Source organism: Chiloscyllium plagiosum, unplaced genomic scaffold, assembly GCF_037043375.1.
Source record: "Chiloscyllium plagiosum isolate Xiang-an unplaced genomic scaffold, Cpla_swu_hap1 HiC_scaffold_32, whole genome shotgun sequence".
In the NCBI taxonomy this organism is placed as follows: domain Eukaryota; kingdom Metazoa; phylum Chordata; class Chondrichthyes; order Orectolobiformes; family Hemiscylliidae; genus Chiloscyllium; species Chiloscyllium plagiosum.
The window spans coordinates 18795122-18813484 of record NW_028270170.1 but is presented as its reverse complement, the minus strand read 5'-3'; the positions used below and the strand labels follow the sequence as shown (position 1 = coordinate 18813484).

At 40.2% G+C, this 18363-nt stretch overlaps 1 protein-coding gene across 4 annotated transcripts in view; it reads left to right on the top strand.

Annotated features, from left to right (window-relative positions):
- The window catches only part of LOC122539881 (breast cancer type 1 susceptibility protein homolog), an 85460-nt gene that overhangs the window by 11709 nt on the left and 55388 nt on the right, over positions 1–18363 (top strand). For all 4 annotated transcript variants that reach the window (XM_043675020.2, XM_043675021.2, XM_087977843.1 and 1 more), the window contains exons 3-8: positions 5412–5465; positions 8253–8327; positions 10639–10727; positions 14688–14827; positions 16038–16137; positions 17037–17085. In XM_043675020.2, the coding sequence (XP_043530955.2) occupies positions 5412–5465; positions 8253–8327; positions 10639–10727; positions 14688–14827; positions 16038–16137; positions 17037–17085 (507 nt within the window). The remainder of the gene's footprint in view (positions 1–5411; positions 5466–8252; positions 8328–10638; positions 10728–14687; positions 14828–16037; positions 16138–17036; positions 17086–18363) is intronic.

Genomic DNA, 18363 nt, shown 5'->3' with positions numbered 1-18363 from the left:
GATTAACTAACTTGAATTCGCTCAAGTGGTCAGCGATTGAAGAGTGTGACCATGAGCATGGAAGGTAGTGGGTTCCAAGAGGTAGTGCTGAAAGAGCCCTAGCTCTTGAGTTTGTCTAACAGGTTTGAGATTCTTGCTCCGTGTGTGGATAAAGGCCTGTTGGGAGGACCAGCAAACAGACTGTGGAACTGTTACAGGGAGCCATTCAAACATGCGGAGAAAAGAAAAATATATTTGTAATTGGGATGGTTTAGTCAGGGGAAACTACACTGTGACCAGGATCAAGAGTCCTGTAGGATAGGGAGGAGAAAGGTCCAGTTGTCATGGCCCTCATAGGTACCAACAATATAGATGGAAAGAGGTTCGGCTGAGAGAGTATGAGCACATAGGGGCTAAATTTGAAAGCATAGCCAAAAAGCTAATAGCCACCTGACTTCTGCTTGAATCACAGACAAATTGGCACAGGGTGAACAAGATTGAAGAAGTACATGCATGGCCCAGAGATTGGTATGGGAAAAATGGGTTCAAATTCATGGGACATTGACACGAGTACTGGGGAAGGAAGCATCTGTTCCAATGGGATGGGCTGCACCTGAATCATACTGGGACCAGAGTCCTGGTATATTACGATAAAAGTTTAAAGGAGTGGAGGGCTCAGCAGAGATGATTAAAGTTTTCCATAATAAGTAATAGCATACGGTATGTAAAGGGTAAGGGATCTAACTTCAGGCACAACAGATAAGGGGACAACCATGAGAAGAGGGGGTAGTCAACAACGGACCAAGGGTGTTGTACTTAAATGTACACATTCTATGAACAAAGTAAATGAGCTGGTAGCGCAGATTGAAATTGGAAAATATGATGATGTGGGTATCACAGAGGCAGCTGCAAGGGGATAAGAACTGGGAACTAAATATCCAAGGATATGCAACCTATTGAAAGGCCCAGCAGATGGGCAGAGGAGGCCCGGTTGCCACCCTAGTAAGAAACTAAATTATAATTTGTGGGCGGCACGGTGGCACAGTGGTTAGCACTGCTGCCTCACAGCGCCAGAGACCCGGGTTCAATTCCCGCCTCAGGCGACTGACTGTGTGGAGTTTGCACGTTCTCCCCGTGTCTGCGTGGGTTTCCTCCGGGTGCTCCGGTTTCCTCCCACAGTCCAAAGATGTGCAGGTCAGGTGAATTGGCCATGCTAAATTGCCCGTAGTGTTAGGTAAAGGGGTAAATGTAGGGGTATGGGTGGGTTGCGGGTCGGTGTGGACTTGTTGGGCCGAAGGGCCTGTTTCCACACTAATGTAATCTAATCTAAATCGATAGGAACAAGTAACATGGAATCGGAAGGGATGGAGTCTGTGTGGGGTAGTGTTGACAAGCTATAAAAGATAAAAGACTGCTTTAGAATTGTGTACAGGCCTCCTAACAGTAGTCAGGATTTGGGGAAGAAAATAAATAGAGCTAGAAAAGGCATGAAAGAAGACACTAGTAAAATAATCATGGAGCTTTCAATGTGCAGGTGGACTTGGAAAATCAGGTTGGTAAGGGGTCTTGACAAGGGATTTGTGAATATCTATGAATTGGTTTCTTGGAGCAGCTTGTGGTAGAGCCCACAAGGCAACAGGCATTTCTGGATTAGATTTGTAATGAGGCAGAAGTGATCAGGAAGTTGAAGATGATGGAACCCCTATGGGGCAATGACCATAATATGATAGAATCTGCCCTGTAGTTTAAGAGAGGGAAGCTGGAATCAGATTTAATATAATTGAGTGAAGGTAACTACAAAGATCCAAAGGACGAACTAGCCATAGTTGATTAGAAGGGGAACTTAGCTGGGAAGATGGAGGAGCAGCAATGGCAGTAGTTTGAGGGTAATTCGGGAGCCATAGTAGAAATTCATCCTAAGGAAGAAGAAACATACTAAGCAGATGACAAGGCAGCCATGGCTGACAAGGAAAACCAGGGACAGCACAAAAGCAGACAATACGGCGAAAATTGTTGGGAAGCCTTTTTTAAAAAAAAAGCACAGGATAATGAAAAAGGCAGTAAGGGAGGAGAAAATGAAATGAGGGTAACATGGCTAGTAATACGGTATTTTAGATATCTAAAGAGGTAAGAGAAAGGCAAGTGTGGACTGCTGGAAAATGAGGGTGAAGGAGTGGTCATGAGAAACGAAGAAATGGTGGAGGAACTGAATAGGTCCATTACATCAGTTTTCACAGTGGAAGACAGCCGCAGCACACCAGAACTTTAGGAGAATCAGGGCAGAAGTGAATGTAGTAGCCATCACTTAGGACAAGGTGCTGGCATTCTGAAAATGGTTAACTGCAACCCAGAGTTCTGAAGAAGATGGGTGAGATTGTAGAGGCATTGGTGATGATCTTCCAGAAATCACTGGAGTCAGGGAGGGTCCCAGATGACTGTAACATGACTCATGTAACACTCCTATTTAAGAAGGGAAGGGGTAGAAGACAGGAAACTATTGGCCAGTTAGCCTTATCTCAGTCGTTAGTAAGATTTGAGAGTTCAGCATTAAGAATGAGATTGCAGAGTACTTGAAAGTGCATTGGCAAATAGATTGGAATCAATGCAGTTTTGTCAAGGGGAAGTCATGCCTGACCAATCAGTTAGAATTCTTTGAGGACGTAATGAGCAAGTTAGACAAAGAAGTGCCAATAGGCATGATCTATTTGGATTTCCAGTAAGCCTTTGACATGGTGCCACACAGGAGGCTATGAAATAGGATAAGAGCCCATGGTCTCAGGAGCAAGGTACTGGCATGATTCGAGAATTGGCTGACAGGCAGAAGGCAGAGAGTAGGGATCCTTTTTCAGAATGGCAGTCGGTGATTAGTGGAATTCGGCCGTGTCAGTGTTGGGACCACAACTAATCACGTTCTATGTTAATGATCTGGACGAAGAAGCTGAGGACATTTTGCTAAGTTTGCAAATGGCACAAGGATAGGTGGAGGGACAAGTAGGGTTCAGCAAGTTGGAAAGCTGTGGAAAGACTTGGATAGGCCAGAGAATGGGCAAAGAAGTGGCAGGTCGAATACAATGTATGGAAGTGTGAGGTTACTTTGGTTTGGATGAATAGAAGCATAAATTACTTTAAAGGTGGAAATCTGAAACACAAAGGACCTTGAGAATCCTGACATGGGATTCCTTTTTAGTTAGGTTCAATTGGCAGTTAGAATGGCAAATACCACATTCACATTCATTTCAAGAGGACTAGAATATAAGAATAGGGATGTGCTGCTGAGGCTGTATAAGGCTATGGTCAGACATGTTTCAAACTATATGAGCAGTCTTTGGCTCTGTGTCTAAGGAAGGATGTGCTGGCTTTGGAGGGTGTCCAAAGGAGGTTTGTCAGAATGATCCTGGAGATGAAGGGCCTGTCCTATGAGGATCGCATAACAATTGTTTGTGTGTACTCAGTGTTTAGAGAGCTGAGGTATGGGGGTCTCAATGAAATCTACAGAATCTGGATGTAGGTTTGCTTGCTGAGCTGGAAGGTTCATTTCCAGATGTTTCGTCACCCTGCTAGGTAACATCTTCAGTGGGCCTCTGGGCAAAGCACTGCTGATGATTTCTGCCTTCTATTTATATGTTTGGGTTTTTTGGGTTGGTGTGGCATTTCCTGTGGTGATGTCATTTCCTGTTCTTTTTCTCAGGGGTGGTAGATGGGGTCCAACTCGATGTGTTTGTTGATGGAGTTCTAGTTGGAATGCCATGCTTCCAGGAATACTCACGTGTGACTCTGGCTTGTCCTAGGATGGATGCGTTGTCCCAGTCGAAGTGGTATCCTTCCTTATCTGTATGTAAGGATACTAATGAGAGAATGTTGTGTCGTTTTGTGGCTAGTTGATGTTCATGTATCCTGGTGGCCAGTTTTCTGCCTGTTTGTCCAATGTAGTGTTTGTTACAGTCTTTGCACGGTATTTTGTAAATGACATTAGTTTTGCTTGTTGTCTGTATTGGGTCTTTCAAGTTCATTAGCTACTGTTTTAGTGTGTTGGTGGATTTGTGGGCTACCATGATGTCAAGGATTCTTAGTCGTCTGGCAGCCATTTCTGAGATGTCTTTGATGTAGGGGAGAGTGGCTAGGGTTTCTGGCATGCTAATGGACTTGAAAGACCCTATACAGACAACAAGCAAAATTAATGTCATTTACAAAATACCTTGCAAGAATTGTAACAAACACTACATTAGACAAACAGGCAGAAAACTAGCCACCAGGACACATGAACATCAGCGAGCCACAAAACGACATGACACACTCTCACTAATATCCTTACATACCAGATAAGGAAGGGCACCACTTTGACTGGGACAACACATCCATCTGAGGACAAGCCAAACAGAGAGACACGTGAGAATTCCTAGAAGCATGGCATTTCCAACCAGAACTCTATCAATAAACACATCGAGTTAGACCTCCATTTCCCACTCCCTGAGAAAAAGAACAGGAAATGACATCACCAGCCCAAAGAAACCCAAACATAAATAAAAAGCAGGAATCATCAGTAGTGCTTCGTCCAGAGGCCCACTGAAGATGTTACCGAGTAGCATGATGAAATGTCTGAAAACGAACCTTCCAGCTCAACGAGCAAACGTACATCCAGAACCTCAACCTGAGCTACAAATCTTCTCAAACCTCACCAAACCTACAGAATACTGAGGCCTGAGAAAATATTTCCAGTAGTAGAAAGATGAGGACTAGAGAGCACAGCCTCAGATTTAAAGATATGACTCTTTAGGACTGAGATAAGGAGGAATTTCCTCAGACAAAGGCTGGTTAATCTATGGAACTCACGACTGCGGAAGGCTGTGGACTCCAAGTCATTAAGTATATTCAACTCAGAAATGAGTGCCTGATTAGTAAGGGGATCCAGGGTTATGGGGAGAAGGCAAGAAAATGGGTTAAGAAACATATTAGTCATGATCAAATGGTGGAACAAACCTGATGGGCTGAATGGCCTAATTCTGCTCCTTTATCTATGCTCAGGAGGTGCCATCAGGAGGCTGTGTCAGTTAAAGCACATGCCATGTATACAGGCAATTCTGCATTCCAATGGCACCTTTCCATCCAAAGGGCCTTTGAATTAACCTTAAGTGAACGCGATCGAATATTTTGGGCTCTAGTAGTGCAAATTTCAAGTCCCTACCTCTAAGCCAGGACACCCGGATTCACATCCCCAACCAGCTCTAAAGCGGTAGATTAACAACCTGAACAGGTTTATTAGAAAATATATAAAAGGCATGTACAGTGTGATAAGCTGAGTTGCAGACACTCAGCAGAGACACAATGGATCAAATGGCCTCCTTCTGTGATGTAACTGTTCTTTAATACAGTGTTGGCCTTTGCTGTATTATGTATACCACTCATGAATTTGCTCTTTTTAATTTATATTTTAGCTTGGAATTGATGAAAGAACCAGTTTCAACAAAATGTGATCATCAATTCTGTCGGTATGTAACCTAACAATTTTTAAAAATTATTTCGAAAGATTCATTCCTGAGCGTTACTACCTGTAATTTTCTAAAATGGTTGACAGCCCTTACTGGTTGTCTGGCATTACTGCTTGGTAAGTTCTGCTTCTACAGATGTCTGGATGATGTCGATACTTTGTTTCAAACTGCCAATGAGCCACCTGTAGTTCTTAGCAGTCTACCTTAGACCCATTCCAGTTCTTTAGCTTAAAAATAAAGGTTGCTGCTCTGCTGCAGCACTGAGATAATGGAGTCCCCATATTTTGTATGAGACATTGCACTAAGACCTTGTCTGTCTCAGTTGCACAAAAGATTCCGTGGCTCTACTTTGAAGAAGGGCAGATGGTGTTATGCCTGGCATTCTAAAGTTGCCACAGTCCCAGAGGACCATAAGGCTGCTTTCTCATTAGAGAGGGAGGACTGGTGGTGAGTTTAACCTGAGGGTCATTTATGAAGGGAGAGTTAATAACGAGAGTCCGTCATGGTCACCTCAGCCAGTGCAGTGATTGAACCCACATCTGTTGGTGTCAGTATACATCGCAAACCAGCCATCCGAACAATAATTATCACTTAATCAACAACACAAAAAAAAATCTGATTAATTGCATTGTAAGACATTGTTGTGTACAATTTGGTCACAAATTTATCACATTCCAACAATATAGAAGACCTTCATTGGCTGTGGAGTGCTTTGAGACTTTTTATGACCGTGAAAAGCAAGTCTTTTCACGTGTTTAACATTAGACAAGCAAACAATAAGTAGCAGTAACATATACAATTCATATTCATAGTAGAAAGATTCCCCATAGCTTGTAAAATTAATTGCTTTTACAATCGTCTATTTTGAAATAGATTCCTCTGAAATAGCACTTTAATATGTATTCACATGATTGTTCTCATATTTTCTCAATATAGTAATGTGACCAAATACTTGACGTAGAAACCAATCCTCCTCAATTTGAACAATTCACTTAAGACAACTGCTGAGGTTCCAGTTCAGGCATGTGTACTGTCAGGAGCTGTTTTTTTTTTAATTGAGTACCTGTCGTTTAAATATTATCTTGTATTATTCAGATCTGAATAATGAAGGACTTCCTTGTTTAAAATGTGAATGTTCATACCATAACAAGTGTTGGTGAACTCAAATAGCTACTTAATGACAAACAATGGACTAGTTTAAACATTTGATTTCAAAAGTGCTAAATTATTGGAATTAGCAAAAATCGTGCCCTCCATTACAACACTTTATAACATGAAAAATAGCTGTCTGTAGCCTAAGTTGGGAAGCAGTTTGTAAGTTTTATTTGATGTTGTATGGGATGTGGGTGTTTATTGCCTATTCCTAAATACCATAAGGGCTTTTAAGATCTGGAGCGACATGTAGGCCAGGCTGGGTAAAGTGACTGATTTTCTTCCATATAGAATGTTTAGCGAACCAGATGAGTTTTCACAATAGTTGTAAGTAAATTGGCTAATTAATAGAAGTCAGAGAGTTGGAATTGTGATGATGCTGCTCCTTTAACAAGGTTATGCTGTCCTTGGCATTTTTTTTTCAGAGGTAGTAAAAGCCTTCCGAAAAGTCTAGGTTTGAAGGGTTTTAGAGTCAATTTGATTATAGCTAATGAATACTGCCTCAGGCAAAAGGCTTTAAATTAAAAAAAAGACTTGTACGAGTTCTCCCAGTTCAGTTTTTCTTTGGTTTGGATTGGTTTTTAGCAGTCTGGCTGTTCACTGAAAGCGGGCAGTCAGCTTTGAGGCTGCTGGTCCAAGAAACAGCTATGTGGAAGAAGGTGTTCCATGCTGTGTGTGTGTGTGTGGACCCTGACAATGACTGACTGACTGCCCTCCATATAGAATGTTTAGTGAACCAGGTGAGTTTTCACAATAGTTGTAAGTAAATTGGCTAACTAATAGAAGCCAGAGAGTAGAAATTGTGTTTATGGGGCTTGTTGCAAATATCTGGAACAGGATTAAGTTGGGGCAATCTTTTAGGTTGTTGGATAGGTTCTTATTCTGTTCTCTTGTTTATATTTCATTTAGTAATCTTGTCAATAAATTCTGTTTTGTCTCTCTCTCTTGTAAGATCCTGTGTTTGATGTTACCTTTGTCGCCACTTCAAACCAATGATTATAGGACTGGTACCCAAGTTGTTAGGAAACCGATCTTGTACCTCTCTCTGACACATCATTTCAGTTGTTTAATCGCTCAAGATCACCCTTCTAGTTTTTTCATGCTGCAGGTCATTTATTAGCTCTTGCCAGACACTTAAGGGAGTACACTTGTTCGGGATGTCAGATTGGAAGTTTGAGTCAGAGAAAGTAAACAGATTATCTGCAAGGTAGCCTTATCCTATGCCTACCAATTCCATAAGAGGTTATTTTTCGTAAGTATATAATTCTTATTAAAGTCTCATTTCTTCCAAGTTGTACCTTTTCTGCCACTGATTTTAATAACATTTCTCTATAACTAATTCACCCTCAAGAACAGTATTCTTAAAGGGACAGGCAGGCTAGCAGCTAAATGTATAACTAAGCAGTGCCATTGGAGATATACCAGAACTTTAAAAGTTCTCGTCTTATTTTCAATTAGTCAGAGCACTAATGAAGACAAGTTAGAGTGAAACAGAATTTGGGACTATTTGCATGTCATGCTTGTTTTCCATTGACAATTTAATAATGGTACAATGATCCACGATTTTTAAAAAAGTATTGTTACTTTCTTTTCCAGCTGACGTTTAAAAATCTTTCTTTTACTTCTTTTGTGAAGGTTCTGTATATTGAAGCTTTTCAGTAAGAAAAGTACAATACCGTGTCCATTATGTAAGAACATAACTACCAAGAGGTAGGTCAATATCAAGGTAATTAATATATTGTTTTAGTTGTTCATGGAGAACATTCTTTCCAGACCAAAAACAAACTGATCTTCATGAGATCTTATGCATTAGTATTTATTGGATTGTGCCAGTAAACATATTATACTCTAATTAAATTTGCTTTGTTTGATTGCACAGTTTTCCACTCCATGCTTGCATTCAGCTTTGCTTCTTCAATATCCTCATAAGACACAGCGGCACACAACGTTCAATGATTATTATTCTCTTGTTTCCAGTTTGGTGTTTCATTTAATTGATACTGTATTTTATTAACAACAACAATTTACATTTCTTAGTATCCTTAATTAGTAAAACATAGAAATGCATTTTCAGATTGATAACCATCTGTAGATCTACAAGCCTTTTCAGGAGTTGAGTTTATCTTGAGTAGACTGGGATTTCTAATGCTCAGGCTGCACCTTATTCAAGGGTGTTTGCATCAAAATTTGGGTTTCCAAGGTTCAGAGGTTGAAAGCAAACTTCAGTGTTTATTCAGAAACTTCATGTATAATGGGGGAGGAAATAGCCAGCAAGGTGATATTTATGTGTTTTAATCAATGGCATATCCAGACAGGACACTCTTTAGGCAGGTAATAAGCACATTAACAAAAACAGAAATTGCTCTAAAATCTCAGGAGGTCTGGCAGCATCTATGGAGAGAAATCAGAGTTAATGTTTCAAGACCAGTGAGCCTTCTTCAGAACAAGCATTAAGCTTGTGGGCTGCACTGGTTCAAGAAGATGACTCTCATCCACCTTCTCAAGCATAATTGGGGATGGGCAATAAATGATGGGGTTTCTAGCAACACTAATTTTTATGGAAGAATAACAAAAATAAACTTTGCATTAAGTCAAATCTGTATGTTGCATTGTGCAGGTATATACATATGTTATGAAGTGATTCAGTTAATCATATTGCTAGCAATTTTGTTATGTAAATTTATAGCATCCATTTAAATTTCTCCAATAGTTTTCTTCAACCTTATTTTCTATTTTAAGGTTCATAGAATTGTATGTTTTAGTTGATCAGGGAGTTTTAGAAAAGGCAGTGCTGTACTTGATGTAGCTGTGTTTTCAGGTTTTTTTTAAATTGCTTCTGCTTTGCAATTTGTCATGTCATGATAATGAATAATAAATAATGATTTAGCATACTCTGGCTCAAAACATGAATTAACCTTGTTTAAAACCGAATTGTTTTAAATTCAGACATTGAAGGTGACTTTAGCTTAGAGTTAAAGGTGGCCACCCCAATTTGCATCACCGTACATTCACATTCCAATCCAGTAAGATAGGGACAACATGTCTGCAAAAATCCATCAAGAACAATATCTTTGCAAATATAATAAGCCACATATCCTGTACATGTTAATAAGGCATCCAGGCAATCTGCCATTAAGCCTAATCATTTTGAAGGAGTCACCAAGCTCATTGAGCTATCATGGAATCCTAATTGATTCACTTGAACAGTAAAACTCTATCTCTTAGAGGAATATTCCCAGAAGTGAAATGGTCAAAATTGCAAAGGGGAAATGTACCAGAGATGACCATGTCTGAATCATTGGATGGTATTCATATGACAATATCACCCTTTGGTTTATTTTAAGCTTCTGCATCCCTGACAAGAGGATATTCAGATCACACAGGTGAAGTTGGAGAAGACCTGACGAGGGTCCCTCCTTCCTCCCCTTTCTTTGAATCCACTTTGCAATCTTAATTCTGTGTTTGTTGACTATGATCATGAAGCAGTGCTAAAGGCAGGGACTTTGTAAAATAAAATTTTTCGTCCAACTCTTCTGTTTACATAGGAACAGCCAGATCAGCTGTCTGATCCTTTTTCAGTTAGGAGCAAAGTCACAAGACTGCCAAATTCAGCCTGAAGCCAGCTGAGTCACAAAACTACAAAATGTTCATTTTACTTTTCATGGACTATAATTTGACTAACCTATCCTTCCCAGCAGAAATCTGTTTATAGGAGTGTGTGAACTTCAAATGGGTATAAGAATAGCAGAGCATGTTTGATTATCTTTCTTTGATTTAATAATGAAGCTAATCCCTTTCTTGAGGTTAACAAGAAAAACTTGACCAATTTGATTTTGGTACAAACAATCCATTTCAAACCATGATGCTTTGCAGTCAATGAGAAGTTTGAGAAGAGGGAAGCCATTTGATCCCACTTTGTATAATTTTAATAATAAGCACTAGTAGTGATTTAATGTAGATGAGTAATGCTCAATTTGCATCTACTATTTAAACACGCATCTACTATTGCTATACATTTTAGGAGTCTGCAGGAAAGCACACGCTTTAAACAACTTACAGAAGGCATTATGAAAATGATCCATGCCTTTCAATTGGACACAGGTTATGAGTGTGAGTATGTAAACTGCTTTGATTCTTTGTAATCATGTTTCATTTCACACCATACAATATTTCATCAAGTATGTTTGGTGAGGGATGTTCTCCTGAACTGTAGTTCAGAGGATGTTTGTTTACAGATATACAAGTTATGAAGTATTTGGGTAATGGGCAGGAAAATGTTCAAACGTTGCAACAAATTTAAATTGACCTGAACCACAAAACTAAATGTGGGAATAAAAGCAGACTGTAATATTCCTATATACTTAGAGTCATAGAGAGGTACAGCATGGAAGCAGACCCTTCAGTCCAACTCGTCCATGCCGAACAGATATCCCAACCCCAATCTAGTTCCACCTGCCAGCATCTGGCCCATATCCCTCGAAACCCTTCCTATTCATATACCGATCCAGATGCCTTTTAAATGTTGCAGTTGTACGAGCCTCCACCACTTCCTCTGGCAGCACATTCCATACATGTACCTCCCTCTGAATGAAAACGTTACCTCGTAGGTTCTCATTTATATCTTTCCCCTCTCACCCTAAACCAATGCCCTCTAGTTCTGGATTTCCCCACCCCAGGGAAAAGACTTTGTCTATTTATCCTATCCATGCCCCTCATGATTTTATAAACCTCCAAGGTCACCCTGTAGCCTCCGACACTCCAGGGAAAACCGTCCAGCCTATTCAACCTCTCCATGTAGCTCAAATCCTCCAACCCTGGCAACATCCTTGTAAATCTTTTGTGCACCCTTTCAGGTGTCACAACATTTTTCCGATAAGAAGGAGACCAGAATTGTATGCAATATTCCAACAGTGGCCTAACTAATGTCCTATACAGCCACAATGTTGCTCATAACGTTGTACCAAGCTGCTCATAGCCACTATGTATGTTAATGTTTCAAGTTGGTTTTCTTCCAAACTGAATTTTAGCAATTCTAAGAATAAGTTAGTATTTTGAGTTGAAACACAGTGGTCCTGAACTTGAGTGACCCCAGACTAACACCAATATGGTTGACTCTTAAGTACAGTCTAAAATGGCCTAGCAAGCCCCTTAATTGTATCAGACTGCTGCAAAGTCTAAAAATAAGAATGAAACTGGAATGACCAATTGACATTGACCTAAGTACCAAAAATGACAACAGAAAGCACAGGGTTAACCTTGTCAACCCTGCAAGGTTATCCTTAGTAATATCTGGGGGCTTGTGCCAAAAATGGGAAAGCTGTCCCACAAACTAGTTGAGAACAGGCTGACTTTGACATTGAATTCTACCATAAACACAATGTTCCAGCCACCATTGTCACCATCTTTGTGCGCGGTTGTTCCACTGGTAGGGCATGGGGGTTCCTTTTCTGATCATATCCCTTAATGTTGATTCTGGATCCATGATATCTGATTGTATTGAGGCAAACGTAGGCAAAGAAACTTCCAACTGGTTACTTGACTAATGAATCAGTCCCCCTCTGTGTTGCACGGAGCATTGAGAGTGACAAGGGCTCGGAATGGAGTCTGGGTGGGATGCTTCAGTGTCATTACCAAAGTAGCTTGGTAGCACCACTCCTGACTGAGCTGGCCGAGTCTTAAATGGCATTATTATGAGACTGATCCTGCAGCAGGTAATATGAGAACCAAAGTGATGAATCAAGTGATGACCTTGTCCTCACCAACCTACCTGTCACAACAACTCGTATAATAAAACCAAGAACTGCAGATGCTGAAGTTATGAAACAAAAACAGAAATTGCTGGAGAAACTGAGCAGGTCTGACAGGATCTGTGGAGAGAAAACAGTTAAAACTTTGAATTCAGTCCTGAGGAAGGATCACTGGACTCTGTTAATTCCTGATCAAGGGCTTTTGCCCGAAACGTCGTTTTTCCTGCTCCTCCGAAGCTGCCGAACATGCTGTGCTTTTCCAGCACAACTCTAATCTTGACTCTGTGTTAATGCTGCTTCCTCTCCACAGATGTTGCCAAGCCTGCTAAGTTTTTCAGCAATTTCTGTTTTTGTTTCTAGCAATTCATAACTTAGCTTCTATGAAACATTGTGGGTTGTGTGGCTGTACTCACACCATTGTAACCTTGGCCCAGCATATCCCCTAATCTACCATTTTACCTTCAGGCTGAGGTCAAACATGGTTCAATGAAGAGTGGACGAGGGCATGCCAGTCATACCTAAAAATGAGATGTCAATCTGGTGAAGCTACACCACAGGGTTACTTGCATGTCAAATGGACTCAGCATGCAATGCACCAGGCTAAAAGATTCCATAGCCATTGGAACATAAGAACTTAAAGTCTGCTCCGCCATTCAATAAGATCAAGGCTGATCTTTTCATGGACTTAGCTCACTTACATGCCTGCTGGTTGTTGTTGGGTAGTGGTGGTAGTTGGAGATGGAGCCCAAATGGCAAGTTAGACACACAAGGGTTGGTTCATAGCAAGTGGGGTAGGACAAAAGCTGTTCATGGGGATAATGGGTAGATGAAATGAATTGACTATACTGAAAGCAGCCCATGTCATTGGCAGGGTGCGGGGATAGATAAAGGTCATGGAAGGAAGTGTTCAGGCTCTAAAATTATTGAACTCCATATTGAGTCCTGAAGGCTGTGGGTCCTTGAGTAGAAAACGAGATGTTGTTCTTGTGCTGAACACTACACCAGGCCAAAGGCAGAAATGTTGGCCAGGCAGCACAGTGGGTGGTGGTGGGGGGGGTGTTGAAGTGGCAGACAACTAGAAGCTCAGGGTGATTTTTAGGGACAGAACATAGGTGTTATATAAAATGGTAACCACCAGTCTGCGTTTTGTCTCCCCAGTGTAGAAGAGACTACATTATGAGAAGTGAGTAGAATAGATGAGATTAAATGAAGTTCAGATAAATTGTTGCGTCTCCTGGAAGGCTCTGGCACCTGTAATTGTGAGGAGTGGGGAAGTGTTGCACCATCTGAGATTGCATAGGAAGATGGTATTGGGAGTGGATTTGGGGAGGTATTGGGTGTGGCACAGGGTGTCTTGGAGGGTACAATCCTTCCAAAATGCTGACCAGGGAGGGAAAAGGAATGCAGCCTCCTGCTGCATGTGGGGAAAATGCCAGTTTGTGATCCTTGGATGCAGATGCTGGTGGAGTGGAAAATGAGGATTGGCGGCCCCAGTTGGTATTGTGGGAGGGAAGAGAAGAGGTATGGACAGAGGTGCGGGAAATGGGTCACACATTGCTGAGGGTCTTCGAGTGGGAATCCTCAGTTGAGGAAAAAGGTAGACATTTGAGCCCCTCTGTGTAAGTTGCCAACATCAGAATAGATATGTCAGAGAGAGAGAGAGAAATGAGAATGGAGTGGATTCCTTACAGTAAGCAGGCTGTGAGGATGTATAGTCCACAAGGGTTGGTGGGTTTATAGCAGAATTTCCTAATTTAGACCGGGAGCTACAAAAAGTCTGGTCCATTCATTAAAAAAAAAACTATTTATTTATAATAAATAGATTCTAACTACAGTCAACAATTATGAAGCTTTAATAAGCAAAACCAATAAACTTTCCCTCAACACATGCAGGATAAAGTACATGGATGATATGGATGGAGGAAAGGACTGGGAAGGCAGTTCACTGGTCACTATTTACAGGGTTCAATGAATAACCTACTTTTGCTATGCCTTATGATCTTAATAAAATTATGTAATCCACATTGTAGTTTAGATTTTTTTCATTGTTTCAAAAAATTGGCTGTGTAGCTATTTTAGTTTTAATTTATTTTAGAATGGTTGTTGTTCAAATCAAGCTTTTAAAATTGCTGTTAAGAGCTGATCTTGAGTAATGCATTCAAAAATCATTCAAGTTATCACTCAAAAACTGTTAGGTAGCCATACAGCTTTTACAAAATAGAATAAAAGCTCAATCTGTTAAAATTAGTGAGTGAATGTGTAAATATATTAAATAATATTTGAAAAATTTGGATTACTTATGATCTTGCATGTTTTTTAACAGTCTCCATAGATAACACACCAAAAAAGACTCCAAGTGAGAACAGTGCTTACAGAGACTTATGGCAAGATGACACCCAGGCTTGGGGCAACAATACACCACAAAACGTTATAGCTATGGGAATCTCCAAAAATCGCACTTTGGTACTTCATATCTTTTATTGATTAAAAGGTTGCCAGCGGAGTACATCTCGCAGTGAATGTTATGAATTTTATTTTAACCATTCTAATCCAGATAACATTTTTGTAGTAGACTTTGGATATGTGATTTGATAATGCCTGGGGCATTATCAAATCACATGTTCTGATATCTTGAACATTAACTTTCATTGACAAGATAGACCCTTAGATCTAAGGATGGAGAGACAAGCTGACCAAGTGGCAGACAGGGAAATCTGTGAATAGGAGTTCAATTAGATGCAAAAAACAATTTTTGAGTTCCATTTCTAGTTCTGACATATTAGGGCTATAAAACATGTCATCAAAGCAAGGTCATAAAATAAAATTCCCTCCCTAAATGGCTGAAATATTCATTTGAATTTACTGTGCAAGTCCAGCCTTGATGTTTGTGAGGAGTTTGACAACTAAGATGCAATGTGCCCAGTAATTTAGGGTTACTTACTGTTCGTAGCATATCTCATGCTTCTTGCAATTTGTTAAAATGTGCTGTGGTAGTGAATGTTGTGATTTTTCTCTTCTTTTTTCAGTTACTTCTAAGTCATGGTTTTGATTTTTATTCCCCTCCTTTTCACATTTCCTTAAATACTTAAACTTCCTTGTATACTCTGAATATGAGGTTGATAAACTGACTAAGTAAAAGATGTTTGCTTTTTAAACAAATTGCAAACCAAATGTGTTTAAGGTGATGGTTCAAAGCTGAAAATTTTTATTGCCAACTGATCTAATTTTAAGATTTCACAATGATGTTGCAGCTGTGAGTATTTTAACACAGCATGATATCAATTTTTAAGGCAACTTTCAAATGTGAACGTTAAGCTATGTAGAGACACTCATTGATTATATGGCAGTTACCTTGCTCAGAGATTTGGAACATGTCTTAAATAATTTGTGAAAGATGCTTCTGAAGTCTGAATTGGATCGGTCTTATGATCACTCCCTTATACTTGTACTCTGTTTCTGGAATACCAGGGGGAATTTGTTTGATCATTGCGCATTGTGCCAGACATCAGCGAGTGGGATTCTTGCATGCGATTTAGTCCAAAACATTGATGATTGTGATGTAATTTCTGCAGTTTGATCATTGTAGTTATTGATTAGAAAATAACTATATATTGCATAACTTAGATTGTATAATTAAAGATATTCTAAATAACATGTGTATTTCCTTACTCAGAACGTGTGCTCTGACCCCCCTTTGACTGAATTTGTAAGAAGAGTTTCCACAAGAAATAAAAGGCAGAAAGTAGAGGGAACAACAGCCTATGTTGGGATTGGTAAGAATTTTGATTGTCGTGCATGAACAGATGATCGTTGTTTTATGTGGCTTATTGCATTTCCCTAGACCAAAGGCCCACTTCTCTTAACAAAATTTGGGAGGGGAAGAATGTCTTTTCCCAAGGCATCAGCTGCCCCTTTAGAACAATCAGTTATCTTGTTTGACTACTGGTCAATTCTGCTTCCACTGTCTCGCTTTGAAGTAATAAGATAATCAGAGGATAATTTAGGTTGAACAGTGAGAGCCTTTTTCCTCCGATGGCTAGCACAAGGGGACGTAGCTTGAAATTGAGGGGTGATCGATATAGGACAGATGTCAGAGGTAGTTTCTTTACTCAGAGTAGTAAGGGCATAGGATGCACTGCCTGCAACAGTAGTAGACTCACCAACTTGAAGGGCATTTCAGTGATCAGTGTATAGGCATATGGATGAGAATGGAATAGTGCAGATGAGATGGCTTCAGATTGGTTCCACAGGTCAGCGCAACATCGAGGGCTGAAGGGTCTGTACTGTGCTGTAATGTTCGATGTTCTAATGCTTAATTGCTCTATAGATTCTTTAATGCTTACTTAAATTATTCATTTGAAGATTATCAACTTTGAAGATAAGTTGTTTGATAGTTTTTTTTTAATGGTATTGTTTGAAGAGTAAATGCTGGCAAGGGTTACTGGGTGCTCTCCTTGTTTGTCTTTGGATACTGCTGTGGACTCTCTTTCTTCCAGTGGATCTTTTCGTGATTTTAGTACTGGGGTGACACCTCTAGCGGTGAAACACTCGTGGTCCAGGTTATCTCATCAGTTTTGTCAGGTGAACCCATGAGATAGATGTGTTCCTGCTTGTGTAACAGCTGGCATTTGATCAACATACAGATGTTTAAAATGTTTTTTTTGTTTTACAGATTCAGATTCTTCCGAGGAGCCTTTGTTCAAAACACATATTAATATAAAGTAAGTGGAACTAGACAAATCGGAAGAATCTTGCCCTGTAAGGCGCCAGAAACCTAACTGCATTTCATAAATGTTTTTCTAATGCTCTTTTGGGTTGATATTTTAAAAATGTGAAGTGAGCAATAGAGCACTGAGACAGCCTTTGGCCCAGACTGGTCCATGCTGACCAAAATGCCTATCTACGCTAAAGCCATTTCCCTGCACTTAGCCCATATTCTTCTAGTCCTTTCCTATTCATGTATTTGTCCAAATGCCTTTTAAATGTTGTTAATGTACCTGCCTCAACCACTTCCACAGGCAGCTCATTCCATATGCATACCACGCTCTGTGCTTTTAAAAAAAAAAGTTGCCCCCAGGTTCCCTTTTATTCTTTCCCCTCTAACCTTAAACTGATGCCCTCTAGTCCTTGGTTCCCCAACACTGGGAAAAACACTGAGTGCATTCACCCTATCCATATCTCTTATGATCGTATGCACCTCCTATAAAGACCCCCTCAGCCTCCTATGCTGTAAAGATAAAAGTCCTAGTTTGTCCAACCTCTCCCTGTAATTCAGACCATTGAGTCCAGACAACATCCTTGTAAATTTCTTCTGCACTGTTTCCAGTTTAATAACATCCTTCCTGTATAACAAGGTTACCAAAACTGAACACCATAATCCACATATGACCTCACCAACGTCCTGGAAAACTGCAACATAACCTCCCAACTTCTATACACAGTGTCCTGACTGATGCAGGCCAGTGTGTCAAAAAGCCTCCTTCACTGCCCTGACTACCTGTGTCTCCACTTTCAGAGAACTGTAAACCTGAACGCCAAGAACCCTCTGTTTCACTACACTCCTTAAGGCCCTACCATTCACCATGAAACTACTATCTTGATTTGACTCTCCAAAATGCAAGACCTTACACTTATCTATATTAAACGCCACTGCTTGGTTCACTTCCCCAGCTGACCAAGGTCCTGCTGCAATTTCTGATAAACTTCCTCACCCACAATGCCACCTATTTTAGTGTTATCAGCAAACTTACTAATCATGCCTTGTACATTCTCATCCTAATCATTGAAATAGATAACAAATAGTAATGGACCTGGTAGTGACCCCTGAGGCACTTACTAGTCACAGATCTTCAGTGTGACAAACATCCTTCCACTGTTATCCTCTGTTTCCTACCATCAAGCCAGTTTTGTGTCCCAGTTTGTCAGCTCGCCCTGGATTTCATGCAATTAACCTTCCAGAAGGTTAATTCTGTGTAGAACCTTATCAAAGGCTTACTGAA